At 41.1% G+C, this 26,575-nt stretch overlaps 1 protein-coding gene across 1 annotated transcript; it reads left to right on the top strand.

The window, feature by feature from the left end:
* Window positions 1-25,649, top strand: hk2 (hexokinase 2). The gene is made up of 18 exons (XM_080766660.1): window positions 1-217; window positions 2,055-2,217; window positions 3,507-3,655; window positions 5,921-6,040; window positions 6,402-6,497; window positions 6,651-6,750; window positions 7,559-7,742; window positions 7,958-8,131; window positions 9,482-9,715; window positions 9,884-10,188; window positions 13,012-13,160; window positions 13,644-13,763; window positions 14,207-14,302; window positions 14,480-14,579; window positions 16,173-16,356; window positions 18,639-18,794; window positions 20,775-21,011; window positions 21,457-25,649. The coding sequence occupies exons 1-18, from the start codon at window positions 155-157 to the stop codon at window positions 21,599-21,601; spliced, it is 2,775 nt and encodes a 924-aa protein (XP_080622786.1). The 5' UTR covers window positions 1-154; the 3' UTR covers window positions 21,602-25,649.
* Window positions 25,650-26,575: the final 926 nt, after the last annotated feature.

Consider the following 26,575-nt stretch of genomic DNA (forward strand, 5'->3'; position numbering starts at 1 on the left):
CCTCGTTGACTTCGGCAACATTGAAACAAGCTACACAAACAACACGTTAAAATCTAGAATAAGTTTATTATGAAGTGCAGTTGATAACTTTCAGGAAGAAGTTTGCTCATATATCGATAAACTAACTGTCTCCGTCACTCAAGGAGACACGAAAATGATAGCCTCGCATCTGTTGACGTACAACTTTACGGAACTTCATCATGAGCAAATACAAAAAGTAAGTACAGGGCAACACGCCTTTGGACACATTATAACCTTAGTATCCCGCCCAGTTTCTAGTTCAGTCTGTCTGTGATCAGTGTCTTGTCAAATTAAGAGTTTAAAGTGCTACTGGCGCACTCGACACGTGAAGGTTTCCGTTTTGCTCAAGGACATGGCGTGGCGTCACGGCAGCCACCGTGACTCAGCTGTGGGTGGCGCTGGATGTAAAAAGGCGCAGTCTCTGTGTGAAGAAGATGAACAACAACACACATCTGATTTTAATTCAATCAGGAGGACAGAATTTTTGGAGATACAGGATATTAAGAAAATATAGGGAGTGGGACATCTGGATGTAAATTTGTCTATTTTGTCCAAAATGTTGAAAAATTGTCTTTTAATGTAAAGTATACATGATGTGAACATTCATATCAGACTTTAATTTTATCCTTCAAGGCTTCAACTTCTCGTGTATACCACAAAATGACTGGATATACAGGTTTTGTAGCAATTGCAGAAATATTAGACCTTAATTATCAAATATTTAAGCATGTACTAATGATGTATACTTACAGACTCAAATGTATTTTATCGAGTCGGACTTCTTTTCTGTCTAGGATAGTCTTGATCCAAGGCTATGAAATATTAACACATCCCTTTTATCCCTTTAACACTGTTCTAAACGTCATTAACATATCTTTTTTCGCCCAAAAAGGGTTAAGTGTTTTAAAAAAAGAAGGGTTTTAAAGCTTTTAATGCAAAAAGGCTATAACAATACCCCCCACCTGCCTATCCTGTATGTGTTTGAGTTTTCTCTCCTAATTGGATAAAAGACCCTGGTTACTGAGTAAACAATCTATAGCAGTGTTTTGTTTTGGAACCTAGAGAGATAAGCCATGATATTTTAGCTAGTTATTATGAGGTCAGGTGCTGCTGTAGGGCAGTATCATCTATCGATTATCTTCTTAACGATGGATAACCTTTTTGATTTATCAAATAATCGAGAAGCACGTAATAATAATAATATATACAACGGTACCATATTCTATTCCTTGGGGAGAGCTCTGGCAGATAACATTGCACATGAGTTCACAATCTGAAAAGTCGCTCTAAACTTTTGTTATGGCTGCATTTAAGCTAGCTATCTCCAGTTTCTGATTATAATGAAGTATGGGCAGCCTGTTCCTGCCTACTGGAACATGTTCTGTCAGTGTATTAATTTTTATTCAATGTGTTGCCCACCTTGTAGCCAAGGTGACTTGCTGTAATCCTCCTGGTCTCATTTACTCACAGTGGGTGCATATTATTGGATCGGCATGGGGACATTTCTTTTTACACTAGGTACTACAGTGACTGAGGTCACGGTAGCTGTGACTTTAGCCTTTATACTGCATGTCATAGGGAACAACAGTAAGTTCCAATTTTACCTACTTAAATTAATGTCATTACTGGAATAGGGTTAGGTTTTAGGCATAGTCTTACTGAGGTTAAGGTTAGGAATAATGTTAGGTTTAACCGATTAAGCATACTTTACAAGGTTACTTTAGGAATACCAGGCCAGTTCCGCCGGCTGCACGCCCGAGGCGAGTTGGTAAAGGGGCGAGTTGTTTGGTTTTCATGTGAAATAGTTTGAGAGGCACGGTCTTACCGCTTTATTCCGTAACTACACCCTCATACAGGAATGACTCGCTGTGATTGGATTGGTAGTTCTTCTTAGTCTTCTTTGTGCTTTTGCAACTATGCATACCTTTAACCCCACTAAAACTAAGAAACATTTGGTCGTCGGAAGGACAATTGTATCTGTATATCATAACCAGAAAATGTGATCTTCCTCCCTGCACCCCCACCAACATTAGGTGGACAAATATCTTCACCACTTGCGGCTGTCTGATCAGAGCGTGATGGACGTGTCTGTGAGGTTCCGTCGGGAGATGGATAAGGGCCTGTGCCGTGACACCCACTCTACAGCGGCTGTCAAGATGCTGCCCACGTATGTGCGCTCAACTCCTGATGGAACGGGTGAGTGTGGATAAACCAGGGGGGCAGTCAGACAGATATTTTGTGAAGCCACTAAGGAAATCGGGGCTTCCTGAAAGTTCATATAATGGCCTGTTGTGGCACTGTCATTGGTCCCAAAAAAGCCCATATCTCCATAGAGGTCCATGTATTTAGGCCCAACTTCACCTAGACTGTATTACCTTAAAAAACATGGTCATGAATACTTTCTGCTTTCAGTCACTAGTTTAAAGTCTCATTTCTCATGTCATAATATTCTTTTTGGAAAATTATGGTCCCATTTATTAAAAAAATGACCATAAAGTCGCGTATGTTCTGAGGGGTGTGGCTACCATTACAGTCTAGGCCCTTATTTATCAACGTGGTGTACACCCAAAATTGGGTGTACACCCAATTTTGGGTACACCCAATTTTGGGTGTACACCATGTTGATAAATAAGGGCCTATGATCGGGACGGGAGCCACCCCCCGTTCGAGTCAAAATAAAAACCAACGAAGAAGAAGGGGGGGAAGTCCCGCCTCGTTGTCTGGGCCAGCCAATGGCCAGCTGGGCCCAAACGGATCTAGAAAGATGGCGATTTACAATTCAAGGACTGACTGGCTTCATCTTATGTCCATATCAGACCCGGAGAACGCTTTGTCCATATTCTTTTTACAGTCTATGGGATAAACCTACCTTGGCAAGTGTGTATATAAATGGTGCATTTATATAGCGCCTTTACCCAAGGCACTTTACATAGATTGTGCATTACATTCACACATTCATACACCGATGATGGAGGAAACCATGCAACTCACCAACCTGCACATTAGGTGCAATTAGGGGTTCAGCGTCTTGCTCAAGGGCACTTCGACACTAACTCTGGGGGAGCCCGAGATAGAACTGGTAACCTCCCGGTTGCCATCTGGCTGTTCTACCGGCCACTTTACCCCTGATCCACTGCCGTCCTGCTGAGTTCTGGACCATTTGAAGACGGAATATAGTGAGTTGCAGTAATCTAAATGTGTTGTGATGAAAGCGTGGATTACCTTCTCAAGGTCAGGGAATGAGATAAATTATTAGATTTTTTCTATATTACGGAGTTGGAAGAGAGTACGTACAGCACAAGTACAGTACAGGAGCACTCACTTCAGACAGGTCTGATTTTTATTGTACGTGTGCGTGCGCATTTGACCTATGCTAGCATTTCATAATATTGGTGTTTCTTTCCACACAGGACGGATTGCTAAATCATAAAGAATTGCTTGCTCAATCTTATTATTTCTTAAATTGTGTTTTTTGTCTCCTGAAGAGAAGGGTGATTTCTTGGCCCTGGACCTTGGTGGGACCCACTTCCGTGTGCTGCTGGTCAAAGTGTCGGCAAACGGCAAGCAGACAGTGGAAATGGAAAATCAGATCTACGCCATTCCAGAACACCTAATGAGAGGCTGCGGCTCAGAGGTTTGATGCTACACATGCATTTGATACAAATGGAAATACACCCACAAGGCAAACACAGACAGACACAGACTAGAGGTCTTCACAGGTCCAATATGAGGGACCTGAACCCAAATAGACCCGTATAGAACCGTGACATACCAGAACTGGACCTATACAAAACCAGAGGCCCCGAAATGCCCGAATGGGAAGGTTCTTGAAAATTGCTAATGCTATTATTACAAGTTGTCCAGCGTTAAATAAGACCTAAACATAGCCTCACTTGTTGCTGCTGCTGGCAGCAGCGCACCAGTCATAACGTGATGTATAATCCCAGTCAATCAATGCAGGCAGTTGGTAAATAAAATGAAATCCATGTTTTCTTTAGATGTGTGTGTGCAATCCTTCTTAACCGTTTCTAAAGCTAATCATCATTTTCTGTCGCAGACATCATCTTTGGTGTTTCCTTTGTGCTTTGCAGAGCATACCGGTAACAAAGTGCTACAGTATGACAACTTGTGACAACCCATTTTGAACCATGAACAATCAATCAACTTTATGTAGACTCAGGGGTCCATTAAAAACAAACAACATAAACACTATACATAAAGAACACCCCTATAAAAAAGTCAGCTTTTACAATACATAGGTTTCCAAAAAGTAGACCAATATCTTGAAAATCTGAGGCGGGGGTTAGACGGCAGCAATAGAGTTGTGAGACTCATTCAGTCGACACATACATTTGTACATCAAGTTTCTCAATAGGGCATGAAAACTGACTCCCACATACAGAACTACTCACTTGCACTGCTCCACCTTGGTTTTCTCGCATGCAATTGTTGTTGGAGGTATCAGTTGAACCAGGGAAATGTGTCTTCACCACCAGATGCTTTAACCCCTGTAGATGCCATCAGACATTGGCTACGTTTACATGAGCAGTTAAATCCCCTTTTCATTCCGAATAGGAGTTCAATCCTATTACACGTTGTCATATAAACACCTACAAAAACTTAAATCCGAATGATAATGCTCGATGCGATCTAAAAACCATTCCGATGTCACTGGCCGGATTATTCCAATGTTCAATGCGATAATATTCCAATGTTCAATGCGATAGAAAGAAAATTGGACTCATGTATACACTGCTTCGGATGTAAGTTCATTCTGGTCTTTCTGAGCATGCTCCAAGGCGCTCATATCCAAGGCGCGCCGAGGAGTTTGCACATAGAGCGCGTTATTTCGTGCATTTTGCAGATCCGAAATCTACAAAGCAGCAGCAGATGATGTGTGTGTGTGTGTGTGTGTGTGTGTGTGTGTTCAATGGTCTCTCTCTCACACTCTCTCTCTCTCTCTCTCTCTCTCAAAAATAACGAGCGACCCGATACAATAATAATCAGTGTGTTGCGTGCCCTGGCCGTGCTGTAGATAATGAAGTACACATAAAAACGAGATGATTACCTTCCCAGTGGAGAAGGGGAGCCGCAGCAGGTGGGGAAAAAAAAGACGGTAAACATAATATGTCTGCCCCTATCCAAGCAGCAGCCTCAAAACTAATGCGGAATGAAATGATGGGATTTCAAAGTGTCGTCTGACAGTCACAATGAATGAACTGTCTATATTTTATGTGTCCAGCAGATGGCGTAGTTTCACGTGAATTAACATATATCATGTCTTATATCACATGCATGTAAACAATCATTCGGAAAAGTGCAGCAAAAAACATTACTTCCGAAGTATTTTATTCGGAAGTATTCATTCGGAATGATCACCCTGCATATAAACGCGGCCATTGACAATGTGCTGTAACTATGATGCAACCTTTATTTTGGTAATGTCCTTCACAACAACTTTAAAATCTAAATGCCAAACTGCTGTTTGGTAAAGTTGTGTCCTTTTTGATGGAAGGTCATCATTCACTGCGGTCATAGTTCATCAACAACCCATGATGTGTGGCTAAATATTGGTCAGACATGGAGTGATTGCGCCTGATAATTTGTCACTAGAAGGACTGACACAAGCCTGCTTGTGGACACAAGAGGCAGTACTTGTTCTTATCCCATGGTCATGGTTCCTTTTCACCCAGATTCAAGAGAGTTGATTAAAGAATCAGTAGTCTATGAGGTAAACTCTGCACCAATACAATGTGAGTGACGCTAGAGGCAGAACTTGTAGTAATTCCACACTTTGTGACCAGGGTTCCTTTTCACACACAATCAAAACTAATTGGACCAAAATACCAGTATTTACCTTTACCTGTGTGAATGTGAATATGGTTTTCTTTTCCCATAGTTGTTTGACCACATAGCCGATTGTTTGTCTAACTTCCTGGATAAGATGGGGATAAAAGAGAGAAAACTTCCACTGGGTTTTACCTTCTCTTTCCCTTGCCAGCAGAACAAGTTGGATGAGGTGAGTGAGACACATTTGAACTATTGCACACTAACTGTATGTTTCACCTTTAACTGGTGCTTTTTATGAAGGAATTCTGGTTGTTGTTGTGGAGGCACTGCATCCTTCTGGTGGGGCCTTGTTACTGGCAGGTGAGCCAGCAGCAGTGGCAACACAGAAATGTGTGCAGAGGAATTCCTGTAATTGGTATATTGACTAAAAGAAGAAAGGAGTAACAAGGAGTAACAATAATTGGCTTCTATTTTAAATCTTTTTCTTTAATGTGTCAAAGGCATCAATTTATCCCTGTCACCCTACTCAACAGAAAGCACTCTGCTCCAATATGTTTGCCATGTTTACCTTCACTTCACCTGGTTTGCAGAGTATTCTGGTATCGTGGACCAAAGGTTTCATGTCGAGTGGTGTGGAAGGGGAGGATGTGGTCGGTCTCCTGAGGAAAGCCATCAAGAAACGAGGGGTAAGGACATATTCAATGTTATTCACCTTTGCTGGAACTTAATAAATAACCATTAACAGCACTCCTACTGTATGTACACATTCAAAACAAAATACCAACAGACAACATTTTCTCTTGATGTCTTATTTTTTTCCCTATTACTCCTCTTTGCAGGACTTTGACATCGACATAGTGGCGGTGGTTAATGACACAGTGGGCACAATGATGACTTGTGGCTATGATGACCATAACTGTGAGATTGGCCTGATCGTAGGTGAGTTCATCCACTCTGTCATACTTAATGTATGTTAACTTGAATGGAAAGATCTAAATCACAGATGCCATTGTTGACATGTGTGGTTTGTGGTTCTGCATTGTTCAGTGGGTACAGTACACTATATAATTCTAGGGGTTTGTTCCTATGGTGTTCAATTCCCACTGAGACCACTCAAGCTACCGTAAACATGAATGTTTCACTGAAATAAGCTGTTTACGTGGTCCATCAGAAATGTGTGCAGAGGAATTCCTGTAATTGGTATATTGACTAAAAGAAGAAAGGAGTAACGAGGAGTAACAATAATTGGCTTCTATTTAGCAACATCAAGGTCAAGATTGTTGTTTTCTAGCTTTCAATGCACAAGTCGATCTGCATGAAGACGCTGTCTATTTTAAAAAACAAAGGTTGTTTGATAAAGCTAGGGAATCCCTATATACAGTAATTTGTTGTACACAGTTTATCCTGATGTTGGAGTTTTGCTAAAGAACAAAAAATATAATATATAATGAAATAAACACTAAGGCAACACATGTGCCACCTCTCTTAATATCCCCAATTTAACAAGACTAGTAGGATATTTCAGAGGTTTCATTATCCATGGAACAATTGTATGTTTTCGTCATATAGTTTTTCTCTACATATTTACCATTACAGACATTTTCACCATAAAGCTGCTCTGTACCTTTTGGCACTGAGCAGTCGTTAAAGTACAACAAGAGTTGTTTAGGACCTTCTAACAAGACCTTCCAACAGGACAACATCTCTAACTTTTACTTTTACTAATACTTCTTTATCAACCCTACAGGAACAGGCACCAATGCCTGCTACATGGAAGAGATTCGCAACATGGAGATGGTAGAGGGTGATGAAGGGCGGATGTGCGTCAACATGGAATGGGGAGCTTTTGGAGATGATGGGGCCCTGGAAGACCTGCGCACTGACTTTGACCGGGAGATAGATGCCACCTCCCTAAAACCTGGCAAGCAGTTGTGAGTGCATGTTTACCATAATTTTGTACATAACTGGTGTTACTTGGGCTGAACAAGATAATTTGGATAACGCCTTGTGTATTTTATCCCAATAATCAGCAGGGGGAGTGTTTTCAGCATGTTCTTGCCTACACACCAAGGCGACATCATATCCAAACCAAATCAACAATAATGGCATTTGACTCTTTTCTTTCCCTCTGTTTCATGTTGTTTAGGTTTGAGAAGATGATCAGTGGTCTATACATGGGGGAGCTGGTCCGACTGATCCTGGTGAAGATGGCTAAGGAGAACCTGCTATTCCAGGGACAGACAACACCAGATCTCCTTACCACTGGACGATTCCACACCAGCTATATGTCAGCCATTGAAATTGACAAGTCATTTTCAGGGTGTGTACAAAATGTTTTTAACTTATGCATGTATGTGTGAGAGTGCACTCTAACCTGGTCTAACATCTGGCGCAGTCCTCCAGCACATTTGTTCCCCATTATTTAAAGTGAGAAATACAGTAGATATTTAACATTATTCTGATAACGTGCATGCAGATTTTAGGCGAAATGTTCACTTCTGGTTTATTTCTGGTTGTATCCGTCTCCTAGCCATAGACATAAAATGGTAGAATAAACTCAGCAACAAACGTTTGAAAACGTAACTTTGGTCCATTATTTCTCCACTTTAATAATACCAATTGGTATTGTATTTTATGTCCTTAGTTGTAATCATTGATTAGTCACCTTTACAATGAGGTATAGCTTGTAAGGATCGGGCGTTCGTGGGATGAGCAACACAGCTAAACGTGTGGGTAGCGCCTCCAAAAGATTTGCCAAAATGGCAAGTGGTTGGTATTCAGCCTTGCTTTTAGTTGCTTAGTGGATTGGATGATTGTACTCTCACACAGTAATAAGGTAAAAAACAACACGTATTGGGTTCGATCCCCGGCCAGGTCATACCAAAGACTGAAAAAATGGGACCCAATGCCTCCCTGCTTGCCACTCAGCATTAAGGGTTGGATTGGGGGTCAAATCAACTAGGGATGATTCCTGAGCGCGGCATGGCTGTGGCTCACTGCTCCAAGAAATTGGTCAAATGCGGAGAACAAATTTCACTGCGGTAACGTGTGTGACAAATAGTACGACTTTGACCTTGAAGACATTGACTTGGCAGTCAATGTATTAAACACAATCCATGCCAATACATTACAATATAAACAGACCAGGTGCCAGCATTTCTATTGTTTCTATTTTTATTATCTTTTAAACGTAAAATTACGTCTTGGCACAGGGGGTTATAGTGCTTAAAACGTAACCTGATGTTTCCTGGCTTGGATTGGGTTAATACAAATAAGAAACTGTGTAAAAGTAGCCGCTGTCTCTGCATATTTCAGCACAAAGTGGAGTACAGTGACGGGAAGAAAAATACTATTATTTCAATAAGAAGCCTATACTTTACTCCTGCTCTCCTCTCCTCATCTAAGAAATTTATTTTTCTTTTTGCAACGTACAAGTAGCAGGCCATCAATTGGCCTCTGCATGGATCTGTCATGCATTATTTAGAATACAAAATTGGAGTCAGAAATTGCCCCCAAGAAGCTTGCACAATACATTTTAGACCTTGAGACACGTTGTACAGTTCCATAGATTGTCTAAATATGGCCCTTATCCTTGTTTGTTCATTAATCAATTGATCATTATACTTAAAATAATTACATTTTGTTTGTTGTGTTGTTTGCTCTCTAACAGGGACAAGGAGGGTCTGATGGGTGCTGAGACAGTGCTCCGGGGCCTGGGTCTGGAGCCATCAGCTGAGGATTGTGTAACGACCCAGAGGGTGTGTCAGATTGTGTCGACGAGGGCTGCCCACCTATGTGCTGCCTCACTGGTTGCCGTGCTGCGGCAGATCAGGGACAACAAGGCAGCAGAGAAGCTCCGCACCACCATTGGGGTGGACGGGTCTGTCTACAAAAACCATCCGCAGTAAGTGACAGGCTTTGAGCTTGCTATAAATGCATGAAATCTCTGTGTGCGTTAGGGCTGTCAGTGCAAAGGTTTTGCTAGTGGTGTTCCTGGTGTATAAGGAATTCCTTACCATTTTACTTTTTACCATTGCTATTCTACCCTAATCCACTCCGTTGTTCTCAAAAGGTTTGCAAGAAGGCTCAACAAGATGATGCGGCGGTTGATGCCAGACTGCGATGTACGTTTTTTACGTTCAGAGGATGGCAGTGGGAAGGGAGCAGCCATGGTGACAGCAGTTGCCTACCGCCTGGCCATGCAGCATGCCGAGCGCCAGTGCATACTGGACAAGTTGCGACTTAGCCATGAACAGCTGCTGGAAGTGAAGAGGAGGATCGGTGAAGAGATGGTGCGAGGCCTAGCCAAGGAAACCCACCAGGTAGCCAGTGTCAAGATGCTGCCCACCTATGTCCGTGGAACACCAGATGGAACAGGTTTGTTCATCAGGTTGACAGTAACGGGTTGATAAATGTGGGGGCTTGAAAGCGATCTTTATTTAAATATCACACGCTTAAAAAAAACTCTGTTAGAGGCATTGTACCCATAGCGTTTATGACATAGAAAAGTAGAATTCAGCCAAGAAAAGGTGGATATTTAACGTTGCAAATCCAATCGAACTAAAAAGTGGCATTAAAGGAGAATTTCATGCTAGAAGTCTTTCTTACCTTTCGTTGCCGTTGTTTGGTCTTCACCAAAGGCAAGGCAAGGCAAGGCAATTTTTATTATATAGCACCTTTCATACACAAGGCAATTCAAAGTGCTTTACAGAATTAAAACAAATACAGAGTGCAACAGTGCACTTTAAAATGAATGAAATGAAACAGATTATAATAGATACAATTAAAATAAGATACAGGAGCATATAAATTACAACAAATACTCCCACCTTTAATAGAAACACAGCTAATTTAAAGTCCAGGCAAGACCTAGCTGTTATTAGTAGACATCACTGGGATATGCAATGTTAAATAAATACGTTTTTAAATTGGACTTAAAAACGGCTATGGTTGGGGATTTCCTAATGTAACCTGGAATGTTATTCCAGGTTTGTGGTGCATAATGGTGAAATTCTACTTCACCATGTTTCATCCAGCTATCGGGTGAACTATCAGTAGGCCAGCCTCAGATGACCTTAGGGTTCTGGAGGGCTCATATGGCTTCAGCATGTCTGAGATGTAGCTGGGCCCAAAGCCACAAAGACAACTAATACAATTTTAAAATCAATTCTCTTAGTCTTAGGACTGGTGTAATATGGTCATATTTTCTAGTTTTTGTCAGGACTCTAGCAGCAGCATTCTGAATTAGTTGGAGTTGACGAAGAGCTTTGTTTGAAAGTCCTGTGAGCAGACCATTGCAGTAATCCAGTCTAGACGAGACTTCACTCTTTACGGCTGGAACACAGCAACGGGGTTACTATGCAGTAAAGTGTCATGCTACACATACTGTTGACATTATAAAGAGAGAATTTATACAAATAAATGGAATGCAATGGAAATAAGCGAATTAGCACTAAAACCCATCACCCCATTATGGTGGGGTAGGGGAAATAGCCAATAATGCGTTTTTGCACAAAATGACACCTGGACCACTTTGGTGCGGACCTAACAACTGCAACGAAAGGTAAGAAAGCCTTCTAGCATGGAATTCTCCTTTAAAGGAAGTGAGAAGCATGTGATCTGTAAATAAATACATAATAAATCACTGATGCAATAAACAGACAGAGAATAAACGTTCACTTCTAGCCACCAATGACACTTTAAAAGAGAGAAATTAAAACCTGAGAACTAAATAACATGGCATGGATGCACCTGGGACAAATCCTCAGTGATGTATCCCAAGGTCATCACCTGGGACAAATCCTCAGTGATGTATCCCAAGGTCATCACCTGGGACAAATCCTCAGTGATGTATCCCAAGGTCATCACCTGGGACAAATCCTCAGTGATGTATCCCAAGGTCATCACCTGGGACAAATCCTCAGTGATGTATCCCAAGGTCATCACCTGGGACAAATCCTCAGTGATGTATCCCAAGGTCATCACCTGGGACAAATCCTCAGTGATGTATCCAAAGGTCATCACCTGGGACAAATCCTCAGTGATGTATCCCAAGGTCATCATGGATGCACCTGGGACAAATCCTCAGTGATGTATCCCAAGGTCATCATGGATGCACCTGGGACAAATCCTCAGTGATGTATCCCAAGGTCATCCCGGTTTCGGATTTCGCAACACCATACCCCTGACTCAGGTGACCCAGCCAGGGTCCCAGTCCCATTAGGGAAAGACAGGGTCACACAGTCCGCCGCTCCTGAACTACTCTGCTGGGACTAGGAGTTCTGGCGCGAATACAAATATTTGACCCCCTGCTTATACAAGACGGAACTATGTTCCCATAAGCAGCCCGATGCATTTTTTGCAAACCATTTTTTCACCCAGTGTTAATTATCTAATGTAATCCTAGGCGCTACACCTCCTCTGCCAACCTGGGGGGGCAGTGGACACACCTCATGCTTCCTGAAATGCATGAGCATCTCCAAGCTGCTTCTTTTGACCTGAGGGGGACCAGTTCTTTCCCCTCCATCAGGCGCCCCGGCTGGCCAGGGGGAGGTAGTTTAGAGACCAGGATTACTGCATGTTGTTTGTGAGGGTACCTACCCTAGGCGACACAGGGAAAACATGCAAACTCCACACAGAAAGGCCCTTTCGCCAACCACTCAAGAGAGAACACGCCCACAGCGTCCCCAGCGTCAATCAAACCCAGGACCTTCTAGCTGTGAGGCGACAGCACTACTACTGTAACTGTGCTACCGTGCCCCCAGGAATTGATAACCTTTGTACATGAATCACATCAAAATGTTTTAATACAGAAATGTCCCAGAGGTCATAAAGGCCAAAAATAACTGAGGTTCAAAATTGTGGCATGACCGCAGAAGGAACAAGATCTTGTAATGGAGCCAGATCTGTTGTCATTGTTGATATTTGATAACTGTATCTTGTTTACCTATCACATTGCAAATCAGTTACATTGTTTTTTAATTAACACCTGTTAACCCTGTTAATTTAAAACATTTGGAAATGCCTTTTAGGATTTGACATCCATGGCCTAGAAAAGGCCTGTGATGAGAATGAAAAATCACTCGTGAACAACCTACCTGACATGTGTGGGTGGCTCTTTGTGTTGTCATATGTTCCATAATCCTACCTGACATGTGTATGTGGTTCATTGTGTTGTCATATGTTCCATATCCTCAACAGAAAGTGGTGACTTCTTGACTCTGGACCTTGGTGGCACCAACTTCTGTGTGCTCTTGGTGCGAGTAGAAAGTGGTGAGAGGCGTAACGTGGAGATGCACAACAAGATTTATGCCATCCCCCAAGACATTATGCAGGGCACAGGGGAGGAGGTGGGTCACTCTTGTCAATTGACCTTTTTACACCTGCTACACCTTACAACTGCTTGCCCAGGCCAGTGGCTCGGGAGGCAGATTGGCCGCTTGGGAACCAGAAGGTTCCCAGTTCGATACCGGGTTCCCCCAGAGTTGGTGTCGAAGTGTCCTTGAGCAAGACACTGAACACTAATTAATATTGATATCTTGCTCAATACTGAGAGTATAGATTTGTACTGATTGACTCAAGTGTAGTATAACCTTGTAGTGATGTTGCACTAGTGATGCAGGCTACAAGGAAACCGCCATGACTGAGCCACAGTACAGCTGAGTATTGTATGGAAACGACAGACAAATTTCCCATCTTGTTTTAAGCTACGTGAGCAGTGTACAACGCCCCAATGTGGACCTTTCATGGAATGGAATGAGAAGTCTAGAGAAGTCATGAAAACAATTGAAAATGTGTTAACGTATGACTTTTTTCCCCTTTTTTTCTGCTAGCTCTTTGACCACATTGTGCATTGCATTGATAACTTTCTGACGCATATGGGAATGAAAGGAGCGTCCTTACCTCTTGGCTTCACCTTCTCCTTCCCCTGTCAACAAAATAAACTGGATGAGGTATGACTATGTTTAATGCTTGTACTGTGAGAAATTGTCCTAGTGTAAAATAAAGACAACATCGTTAAGCATGCATCATTGATTAGGGGATGTGAAAGAGTTTTGTTATTTAATTTTTATTCATTTATTTTTAGGTTGATTATTCTTGATAATATTTTGGTTATTACTTACTATGCTAATTATGTTTGACGATATTTTTCTTGTATTCTGCTGTTTATTTGCTCAAAATCTCCTCAGTTGCAAATGTATAAAAGTATTATACATTAAAAGGATAGCCCAGTGAGTGAGTTATCACTGGGCCAATTATGAGCAAAATGCCAAATTACACACACACACACACACACACACACACACACTCACTCACTCACTCACTCACTCACTCACTCACTCACTCACTCACTTTCATTCATTTCCTTTTATATAAAATGCCATAATGGTTCCAGGGCATTTTGCTGAGATGGACAAAGGGTTTCAGAGCCAGTGGCTGTGAGGGGCAGGATGTAGTCACACTGTTGAAGGATGCCATCCACCGCAAAGAGGTAACGCATGCACACACACATGCAGCCATACACGTACTGTATGAACAAACATTTCATACAAGATACCAGTCATGGCTGTTTCCTTGTACACATTTCATACAAATTTAGTTTGTTGTATTAACCTGCAGTGTTTGCATGAAAATTGCATTAAAGTGGGTTTGTCATCAATGCCATCAGGAGCTTGATTTGGACGTAGTAGCATTGTTGAATGACACAGTGGGGACAATGATGACTTGCGGCTATGAGGATCCTCTGTGTGAAGTAGGACTCATTGTAGGTGAGTTGTTTCTTACCCCAAAGGTACATTCTGAGGTTGTTGGGGAGGGATGGGTATTGGGACTTGGGAGTCAACTAACGATATGCATTGAAATACAGGAGTTTAATGCGATACGTATCCAGATACGATGCGATGCACATGACCAAATTGCCTAACCTGACTCCGCCAGATTGCGGCAGTATTGAGTTCACAAGTTCCCTCCTCCTGCCTGGATCTGGGCTCTCTCAAGCAGAAACGATAAACCGGAAGCAGCGGGACTAAAATTATGATGTATCCATAATAATTTCGAGTTGTAGTCCTGTTAGGTTGTGTTTACATTTGCACTGTGGCAGCGCTTCAATACCTCATCAGTATCTCGTTGATCCCGCCTCTAGCGGCCACATACGGCCGCATATGTCTCCCCGTGATGGACCAGATGGGAGCAGGAGGAGGAACTCACTGCTGCCACAAGCTGGCGGAGTCAGGTTACAAATTGCCACCAGATAAATCAAAACAAAAATCCTCTAGATATGGCTATGATTTGAGAGTGGCAGGGGCTAGCTTTACTTTCACTGGCATCTTTTCGTACCCTCTTGGTCTCCTCTCAATTCTTTCTTGCTTCAGAGGGGTAAATCCCTCTGAAGCAAGAAAGAATTGAGAGGAGACCAAGAGGGTAGTAAGGGTAAGGGTAGTAGTCATTGCAATACAAATGCAAACATTTTATTAAAAGGGTCCTTATACTTTTCCTTATTTTCTGTCTTATTATTTATATAATGTTACAATGTTCAGACATTCAAGTTTCAAATGTGAGGTAAATGTTCAACTTTTATTTTAGACCGCACAGGCAATTAATACACGAGCAGAATCCCCTTTGTTTTTGCCTCTAAGGGCACCACCTCATTTTTGAGGGGCACTAGCCCCATCTATATTCAGCTATAGCTATTCAGAAAACATTAAATGCATTGAGCATGAATGGAGAATTTACGTCATATGTAGACGAGCAAATCGGTATTTTTGTTAAATTCCCATTGACAATGAATGGAGAATTGACGTCATATGTGTCTGAGCAAATCGACATGTTACGGGTGTGATTGCTTTTGGTGGAGAAACCACAGATATTCTAAATAATTTGAAAACCCTATGGTTGGAAATTCATGGTACTTCTACAAACTACAAACAAGCCAGCAGATGGTGACTGGAAGTTTTTGCACTTTACTTCTGTGTCTAATTTTGGTATAAAGTACAATTGCATACATTCAATATCGTCTGCGAGTGCGACCCATTATCGCTCTTATGACGATAATCAATATGAACAATATGAACATAAATTGGATAATTAACAAATACTCAATTCAAGTATTAAAATTAGGACGAGTCATGGCACGCTCCCGACTTTATCACAAAGTGGCTGCTCAGATTCTGTTCCAATCGTTACTTAACAGAGAGCTTAAGTTACATATTATTATTTGAATAAGTGGCCTTGTTCAAATGTAACGATTCATGTTATAATACATAAATACTGAGTGCATTGATAAACACTGCCCGGTTTTGAGTAGTGCACGGTTTTGAGTAGCGATAACAACCTCACCTCACTTCCAATTCACATCCATGCAGGGACGGGCACCAACGCCTGTTACATGGAAGAAATGGAGAATATAGAGTTGGTGGAAGGCGAGGAGGGGAAAATGTGTGTCAACATGGAGTGGGGTGCATTTGGAGATGACGGAGAGCTTGATGATTTCTATACCACGTTCGACTATGCCGTGGACGACAGCTCAGCCTTCCCAGGCAAACAGAGGTATCTGTACTGATCTTGAATGAGAAAGTGGACAATTTCTACCTTTTGTGGCACTTCATGCTGCTGTGTCCAGCTGCGCTTTATGTGACACCCCAGCTGTGATTGCACCCAGGGAAGCCTGCGCGGATTTGTCTCTACAGCGTGGCTCCAAATGGGCCAGCAGTCTAGAACAGGGTTGGCCTGTATTTGTATCTCACCAATCACAGTCCCCACAAAACTAGACTATAAAGCATAGCAGTGGGTGTGGTTTTCTGGACCCACTGAAAACTCTCCAATACATTTTTCCCATAGAGATTTACAAAAACATTATATTATAATATAAATAATTCTAAGCTTAGAATCAAGTCATCAGAATCCTGGTGAGTCATGACCATAAAACCATTGATTCTGTGAAGAAACAAATGTAGTACTACATCACATTTACATTTCTTTTTCACAGAATCAAAGGTTTTATGAGCATGATTCACCAGGATCCAGGATGGATCGATGGATTGATTGATTCTAGGCTTAAAATAATTTATATAAATATTTTTGTAAATCTTTATCTGAGCCAAGTCTCCTGAGGAGGCGCGTCTGAAGCCTGCATATCTGGACGTAAAAACAAATCCTTTATGGGGAAAATGAATGTCAGAATTTTCAGTGGGTCCAGAAAACCAAGCCCACTGCTATGCTCTATATGGGGAGAGTTTGGCTGATTTAACTATTTCTCTGCTACATGCGTATATATTCGTATCCCCCAGCTATGGGACGTTATCAGCCAGGTACCAATATGTTCGTACCCCCTCGTATACTCCATATATGAACTGGTTGAGCCCCAGATCAGCTTTTAACATTGATCCGGTTGCTATGCAACACCTCCGTCACCACCAGCTATGGGACCCTACAACTCCCCATTTACCTCGGTTCAAAGCAGGATTTTCAAAGCTCCATAACTCGGAATCTACGAGTGCTGTCCTTGGTGATCATCAGCCATCCAAAGTTCGCATTAATTTGTGACTTTGTCTCGCATCACTCCCGACATGTAAACGTTTGTGGCCACAGGTAAACAGTGTGCGCTAATGCTAATGATAGCCAATGGTTACAGTGAGTGTGTGCATGGGGCTACAGGGGGGAGGAAACTGATTCTCTTACTGTAGGTGACCTTCACACCAGAAAGCCTTACTGCGATTAAAACAAATCCACACCTGCCAAACAAAGCACACTTTCCGACAATGTGCACATTGTCGGAGATTGAGATTGAGGACTGCAGTAATTCAAAGTGAATTGATTTATCATTCAATTAAACATCTCATTTGGCTGGGTACACACTAGAATCCTCTCAGGCCCCCTGGGGTCCCCAATCCCCAGTACTATACTGTACCATAAGTCATAGGATGGCTGAACTTGATGTATAAATCGCTACATCTAGGGGGAAAGGTGGTCTGTTGTGTACCAAAAGTAAGTAACTGTGACCCAGAAATCACAATCACTGCTTTGTCCATACTATGTTTATTGACGTTTTCTTGTTAACTTTAAATGCTGGAAATTGAAATGATGTGGGAAAACACTGAGGGCTGTATTTTGCGTGTCTTAAGTAAGTAAACTAAACTTGAGTAAACTAAAGACCTGGAGGCGTGATCAATGCCATTTGGCTATTCTGAGTGGCCAAAGAGCATTGATCACGCCTCCAGGTCTTTAGTTTACTCAAGTTAGGTAATAAGACCTGGTACTTAAGACACGCAAAATACAGCCCTAAATATGTTCTATACAAAAAAACGTGTTTGAACAGCTAAATGTGCCCCACCGTAACTTTCAGAGGGTGGTGTGTCAAGGTGATGTGTCATGCATAAAATATGATGGATGTAGCGGGAGTTTAGATCTTTCTAGCAGTCATAGTCAGACTTTCTTTTGACTGTTTCACAATCTGCCAAAATATACAGTATCTGAAGTTTACCTGTGGTGAAAAGTAATGCTCCCCTTAAAATTGGGCAAAGTCTCCTCGACATTTACGTCATACTATTGTAGAAATGTTAATCAGGCTCACTCAGAATAATACATTTTGTAGTTGCAGAGAGAGCAGACTACGTCTGAAACATTCACATTAAGAAGTTTTCAGGGTCAAGGCAGGATTACAAAATAATTCAGACTATGCTCGTCGAGACACTTGATTATGCAAAAGTACGCTTTGTGAATGAGGCCCAATAAGCCACTGTATTTCAATTAACAATCTCTACCACATTTCTACCAAATCAAATAACAGAACCTGTCATCATATCGGTTCTATATTTGTCATCCCGTGTGAGGTATGAGAAGATGATCAGCGGGATGTACCTGGGGGAGGTCGTCAGGAACGTGCTGCTGGAGTTCACTGCCAAGGGCCTGATATTTAGAGGCAGGCTATCTGAGCGCCTCAAGACTCGAGGCATCTTTGAGACCAAGTTCCTGTCACAGATTGAAAGGTGAGCGCAGCTGACTGAATGTTGACTTCTCTCTTGCTTTCTTCTTTACTCCTTTAGGGCTGCAACTATTGAATATTTTGATTTTCACAACAATTATTCTATCGATTACTTCTTTGATTAATCAAATCAAAAATGTAATCGCTTTTGAGAACTGAGAAGCGTGTTTTCTTTTTTGTAAAAATGTTTATATACAGCAGTGGTAACCAACTGGTTGATCACAATTGCAACGTCAATCTTCAAAGTCGTTCGATCACAGATTGTGTTTTTTAAATGGTTTTGCTTTTTTGTCAATAAAACATCAATCAATGCATTTTGAACAGAATATTTAAATGTGAATATTCAAGAAAGTCAATATTGGTGTAATGTAGATGCATGCCCATAGATTGAGAGGTTGAGCCTGTCAGTAATTAAATATTATCTTTTTTGGAACTTATTGTAGTGATAGATCTTTGCTTGCACTGTTACACATTGGAATAAAAAGTGCTCATGGGCTAGAAAAGGTTGGTACACATTGATATACAGTATCAATGGATTCATTAACCACTTAAGTGTTATTTTACACTTTGTGGCATAACGGTGTTGTGCAACAATATCATCATATATCATACTACTATAATTCTCTGATTGTCTGAATGAATGTCTGAAACACTTGTAGCTCCTCACTACCTGCACCAATCGCTCTGACTTTTCACACAGGCATTGACCATAATATTACAGAGGTCTTAATGAAGCCCTTTTTTCACTTTAACAAATTATTGATAAATAATAAATGTATTAGTGCATTGAAATTACCAATCCACTTACATGGGAAAATGCGAAAACTCACATCAAGTATTTTTCTCTCAGAAACCGTCGGAGCTACAGTTACAACACTTGGTTCATAATAATTAGTAAAATTAATGTAATAAATAATTACATCTGTCTGCCTCATGGTGGTGCTATAACAGCCCACTTTACATTTCGCCTTATAACTCTTAAACTGTAGGTCGTACAATAAAAAAATAACTTTCCCTGGATTCCTTGGATCATGACGCATCTCCCCATGTACTAGGCCACGCCCATTTGCGTCAGGATAGAATCTCCGCCATTTTGACTTTTGCTCTTCCACCTACAGCTTCTGTGCAAATCTCACAAAAACCGGTACACATTATCTCTGGACCTATCTGATTAAAACACCACAGGCAGAATTCTCATAGTCAGCGTGAACTCTGGGGGGAGGGGAGGGGGGGGGGGGGGGAAAGGGGGAAAAAATGTTCGAAAAATGTTGTACAATATTTTCATGTGTGAAAAATGTATGAAAAAACTTTGATAAAAAAATTCTCATAGTCCGTATCGATCAGCTGTAATCCGCGTCAAAATTAGTGGGAGGGGCAGAATGTCCAATCCACCCCAAATTTCATTCACATATCGAGGGTGGTTTCATCAACTGAGAGCCGCAAATGCAGAATTTTAAAACGTTTATTGCAAAAACATGCTTTTTGGGGGATAAATCCGCTGTTTGCTCTATAGCCAGACAGGACAACTCATTCCTTGAACCGCTAGTAAGGAATGAGTTTTGACCTGATGAGTAGAACTATCAAAAAGAATAGCAAGCAAAACCCAATTATATTCCAAACTCCTCGCAAAAGTTCGGAAATGTAATTTGGTCGATTATATTTCCCCTTTAATAATACCAATTGGTATTGTATTTTATATTGTTTTTATTAGTCACCTTTACAACGAGGTACATCTTGTAAGGACCAGGCATTCTTTGAACTTGCAACACAGCTAATCGTGTTCAAATTAGCTATAGACGATTTATCTTCCTGATAATTTTGGGGTCTTCAAAATAAAGTCGCCGCTATATCCAGTGGCAGGGTCGGAACACAGACAATACAATAACCAAAGAGCTTGTAGATTGGCTACTTTGGGCAAATGTTTCCCCAGGATAGGCATGGTCTGGTTCTTAACCCTTTGGTTGGTTCTGCTCGTGTCTCTAAGTGACCGACTGGCCCTGCGGCAGGTGCGCTCCATCTTACAACACTTAGGCCTCACCAGCTCCACCTGCGATGACGGCATCCTGGTGAAAGAGGTGTGCAGTGTGGTGTCACGACGAGCAGCTCAGCTGTGCGGTGCAGGCCTCGCTGCAGTCGTGGATAAGATCCGCCAGAACCGCCACCTGGAGCGGCTCCGCATCACCGTGGGAGTTGACGGGACCCTCTACAAACTACACCCACAGTAAGGGGGTGGATTTTTGTGTGTAGTTGTTGGTGGCCAGCATTATTCTATGCAACCAGGGGGAGAGGGGCGTGTTCAGTGTCTTACTCAGGGACACCTCAACATTGCTGGGGTCAGGACTCTAACCTGGGACCTTTGTTTTCCACTATGGCCACCTTACGTACAAGTGACAAACTTGTACGTCAATTTAGAAAGACGTACTGTATTCTCACATCTAAGAAATTACTGGATATTCTCAAGAAGTGATTAAGTTCACCCATAATGAATCATTATGACAACACTAAGTATAAGACTTGTCTTGTACTACTATTTACGGCATGTATTTTTAATGTGTGTGTGGCATGTATTTTTAATGTGTGTGTGTGTGTGTGTGTGTGTGTTTCTCTTCTCAACGAACTCGCCACCCCTCTCCCCCATCTCCCTTTAATCGCTCCACTCAAAACAGTTTCTCCAGCATCATGAAGGAGACGGTTGTAAGTTTGGCACCACAGTGCGAGGTCACTCTGTTACGATCAGAGGACGGCAGCGGGAAGGGAGCAGCGCTCATCACAGCTGTGTCCTGCAGGATCAGAGACGCAAGGCAGCGCTGACGCACTAATGACTCCCTGGTCAGTGACAGGCAAGCAGACCTGAATGTCCATTCAGAGATCTCCTGAGCCGAGGAAATGACCAAGGGTGGTCTGAGGGAAAGACTTTACTGTGTTTTACATGCCACCGTTGATAATCAAAAAACGGACATACAGTATAGTATCTCTTTGATTGCAGTTTGATTTTCATGGTTTTAATTCATCTGACTTATGTGTTAATTTGTCTTGTGTGTGACTCTGTGTACATTACATGCCTGTGTGTAGTAATGTGTGCATTTATGCATCAAGACATGAAACAGTTGTTTGGTTCGGTGTCTGTGGCATGGGTGCAATCAATAGATTTTCTCCTTTTTATTTAATTTTTTTAAAATCATGTTTTCCCTACTGTATATGGATTGTTGAACTTGAGTCATATTTAAGAAGAGCACATGACTAGATAGCAGAGCCTTGAGCGAGGAAGCATACATACTCTACATCAGTGGGGTCCGGGGACCCCCAGGGGTACCTGAGGGAGTTCCAGGGGGGACCCATCTATTTTGTTCATGTTCATAAAGTGCTAAAGTGTTTAAAGCAGTGGTTCCCAAACTTTTTCATGTCAAGGACCCCCAGATTGACACTACTTAGCCCGTGGACCCCCATTTGAAAAGATATGCCAGGGATGCCCATAAGAGAAGACGTACACATTTAGACGTCTACATTTAGACGTACACATTTAGCGTCTACATTTAGACGTCTACATTTATTTAAACGTCTACATTTAGACGTATACATTTATTTGTTATCCGTGTTGCGAGGATGAGCGGGTACCTGGAAAAATATCTACCCCAAAAGGGGTACCTGGTCCAAAAAAGTTTGGGAACCCCTGTATAACCCATCGTTTTTTTAATTTTGTCATTTTTTTCAAATCATCAAAAATGATGAAAAACGGCGCGCTATAGTATGCCGTACGATATGGGCTATAGCCCATGGTCCAAAATTATGAGAAACGAGGATAACTTTTTTTTTCCAAAATTTCAAAAAACATGGGCTATAACCCATCGTTTTTTTCATTTTTGTCAAATCATCAAAAATGATGAAAAACGGCGCGCTATAGTATGCCGTACGATATGGGCTATAGCCCATGGTCCAAAATTATGAGAAACGAGGATAACTTTTTTTTTTCAAAATTTCAAAAAACATGGGCTATAACCCATCGTTTTTTTCATTTTTGTCAAATCATCAAAAATGATGAAAAACGGCGCGCTATAGTATGCCGTACGATATGGGCTATAGCCCATGGTCCAAAATGATGAGAAACGAGGATAACTTTTTTTTTCAAAATTTCAAAAAACATGGGTTATAACCCAGTGTTTCCCAAAGTGGGGTCCGGGGACCCCCAGGGGTACCTGAGGGAGTTCCAGGGGGGACCCATCTATTTTGTTCATGTTCATAAAGTGCTAAAGTGTTTAAAGCAGTGGTTCCCAAACTTTTTCATGTCAAGGACCCCCAAATTGACACTACTTAGCCCGTGGACCCCCATTTGAAAAGATATGCCAGGGACGCCCATAAGAGAAGACGTACACATTTAGACGTCTACATTTAGACGTCTACATTTAGACGTACACATTTAGCGTCTACATTTAGACGTACACATTTAGACGTCTGTATACATTTAGACGTCTACATTTAAACGTCTACATTTAGACGTATACATTTATTTGTTATCCGTGTTGCGAGGATGAGGGGGTACCTGGAAAAATATCTACCCCAAAAGGGGTACCTGGTCCAAAAAAGTTTGGGAACCCCTGCTCTAAATAATTCTCCATTTGTATTTGTTGTCTTGTTGCACTTTATATGGGAATAGAAAGTCTGACCGATCACATCTGTGGGATCTCAATTGATAATTTGTAGATTTTTACAATTATCTAGAAGAATCTCATACTGTACGTGCTTAACCCTAGCATCACTATTCTAGGTCTTAACATTGCAATGTGAGTCATTATGAGCTATTCACTATATTCACACGGTGGCCATTTTGCACTTAAAGGGATAGTTCAGATTTTTTTAACTTAAAGGACCACTTCACCACTTTTCAACCTATCTTCATATAATGGTCCTCACTAATAATAATGGAAAAATGGCGCAATTTTTTTTCTACTCTGTCTGTGTCTCATAGGAGGGCTGTGGGCAGTTCAGAAACCGTCTTCCAGTGACATCATCGATGGGGAATACAAGCTAATAGAAACTGCAGGCTTTCTAGTCCTGAAAAGTGTCAATGCTAAAATGGAAGCCATCGTTCTCACGATAATGAAAATCTAAATATTTTTGTAAAGAAATCTTGTTTAAAAAATAATCTGCCTAATGATGATGTCACTGGAAGACGGTTTCTAAACTGCCCACAGCCCTCCTATGAGACACAGACTGAGTAGAAAGAAATCGTGCCATTTTATCATGATTATTAGTGAGGACCTATTATATGAAGATAGGTTGAAAAGTGGTGAAGTGGTTCTTTAAGTTGTATGAAATACTTGCCATTAATATAGTGGTTGCAACTGTATCAATTGATTGCCTGAGTCCCGTAGTGGGAGTTCTGCTCTGGTTTTGGTGAAATATTAAGTAGTTCTGGTCATTTTGTGGGGGGCATTAAAATTAAATGAATCCACAAAACGAACGTAATTTTTTTACCCCTCTATCACACAGAACTATGTTTTTTGTGTCCATATCACTACGCTCAAAAAATTGTTCTGTGTGATAGAGGGGTCAAAGTTGAATGATATAATAATAATATTTTAGCTTCGTTTTGTGAATTAATTTACTTTTACTGCGTGGCCCCAGTGCACCCCAAAAAAATTACCGGAACTACTTAATATTCACCAAAACCAGAGCAGAAATCCCACCACGGGTCTCGGGCGATCAATTAATACAGTTGCAACCACTATATTAATGGCAAGTATTTCATACAGCTTAGGTTTATGAAATCGGAACTATCCCTTTAAGTCATACTTGGGCACCCCGGCGGGGTGGCATTTCTTTCAAACCGCAAATATGACGCCAGAGCAAAATGGCTCTTGTGTGAATACAGTCATTTGTCTGCAAAGTTATTTGGTGTACAGCAAAAATGGGAGGGGCCTAGTATCGATCCATTGGTGATACTGTCTATTAATTATTGGGCGTAAGTTGTTAATATAAGTCAGCCCCTTTAGAAATGTGTGTAATGCTGTTTATTTTGTTGTCCCCCTTCAGATCATTTTTATTCATTCAGTAATTCTTAAAACATGTTAGAATATATTTGTAATTCCTTTTTTTTGTCTTTTAAAACTAATATTATTGCTGCATATTACTAGAATATGCAGCAAATTATTATTAAAATATATTCTCCTAAAGATTTGACTTTGGGAACAATATCCATGCTACACTTTACAGTTACACTGTGTAATCTTCAGCTCTTACAATATATCTGTTGTGTACCACTTCAACAAAACATTACATGAATTACAAGAGTGATTTATTTAAAGTTCTTAAAATATTAGTTCTGATCCATGATTCTGCAATTTAAAGCAATGCAAACCTATAGTCACCCAGAGATTTGAAAAACGTTTTGAAATACACCAAGTGATATGTTATCTTTCATATACCTGTATTCTAGATTCATTGCACATGCAGTGAAATATTCAAAACCTGTTGATTTGAAGGATTTGAGCTTTCGGACTATAGTTTTTACAGTTTTTGAGTATGCCTCTGCATTTTATATAGCGCCTTTATCCAAGGCGCTTTACATAGATTGTGCATTACATTCACCCATTCACACACACATTCATACACCGATGGAGGCGGAAACCATGCAAGGCACCAACCAGCACATCAGGAGCAATTAGGGGATCAGTGTCTTGCTCAAAGACACTTCGACACTAACTCTGGGGGATCCCTGGTTAAGCGGGTTTGAACTGGCAACCTTGCGATTACCATCCAGCCACTCTACCCCTGAGCCACTGCCGTCTGTCTGAATGTACTGTATGTATGTATGTAGCTGTCTGACTGCCTGCCTGTCCAATACTCCATGAGTAGCTGTCTGTCTGTCTGCCTGTCTATGAGTAGCTGTCTGCCTGCCTGCCAGCCAGCAAGTTGGTTAACAGAAAATAAATTGTTATGGCTGAGTAAAATAAAATACAATAAACACAATTTGCCTGAAAATAGATTACCCAGCTATGACCTTTTTCATGAAAAAAAATGAGTAGTGATATGGCTGACTGAGTAAAATAAAACAATCTACCTGAAAATAGATAGCTATAAGTGAAGAGCAATTTCCGCAATTACCATTTCCGCAATTGCCATTTGCACCATTTCCGCAATTTCCGCAATTACAATTTCCGCAATTTCCATTTCCGCAATTAATTTCCAACTATTAATGGCAGCTGGGTTTCATCATTCAAATAAAATAGAATTCTGTCCGTTTAGCTATAAAATTATGTCAGGGAATAGGGATACACAGTATATGTCTTTCATTTGCATTGCATCTCCCCCCCCCCCCCCCCCCAAGCTTTTATTTTCGTTCGAGTAATAGTACAACTCTAATAGTATTACTTATAATAATGTAATTAAAGATAACTTCATTCAGATTTATTTATTTTTATTTCATTTTCCAGATTTTTTTTTCTTCTTTTTTTTAGATTTTCATTGGTGGGCCAGTCATAATGGTCCCGCGGGCCTGATGTGGCCCGCGGGCCTGAGGTTGAGTATCACTGTACTAACATATCACACATTGGTTTCTATTCAGCCACCCTCTGAGAATTTTTAACAGCTGCTGAAAGGTGGGGTACCATTAAATAAGAACCAATATAAGGCCAAATGTTCTAAATTTCATTATACTTTATGTAGCATATGACGTGCCATGATTCTGAACCCATTCCAAGCATTAGTTTTACACAAAAACACTCCTTGGGCTAAATTTGGCCATATGCAGTTGCCCAAATCATATTTATGGCTATGGCCACAACGGCT

Source organism: Protomyctophum bolini (assembly GCF_963924005.1).
Source record: "Protomyctophum bolini genome assembly, chromosome: 6".
Taxonomy (NCBI): domain Eukaryota; kingdom Metazoa; phylum Chordata; class Actinopteri; order Myctophiformes; family Myctophidae; genus Protomyctophum; species Protomyctophum bolini.

Excerpts from the sequence above, each read along its gene's own strand:
- hk2 (XM_080766660.1), top strand. The coding sequence starts at position 155 with ATGATAGCCTCGCATCTGTTGACGTACAACTTTACGGAACTTCATCAT. Across the intron at positions 218-2,054 it reads ATCATGAGCAAATACAAAAA|GTGGACAAATATCTTCACCA; the intron begins GTAAGTACAGGG and ends CACCAACATTAG. Across the intron at positions 21,012-21,456 it reads CTCTACAAACTACACCCACA|TTTCTCCAGCATCATGAAGG; the intron begins GTAAGGGGGTGG and ends CACTCAAAACAG.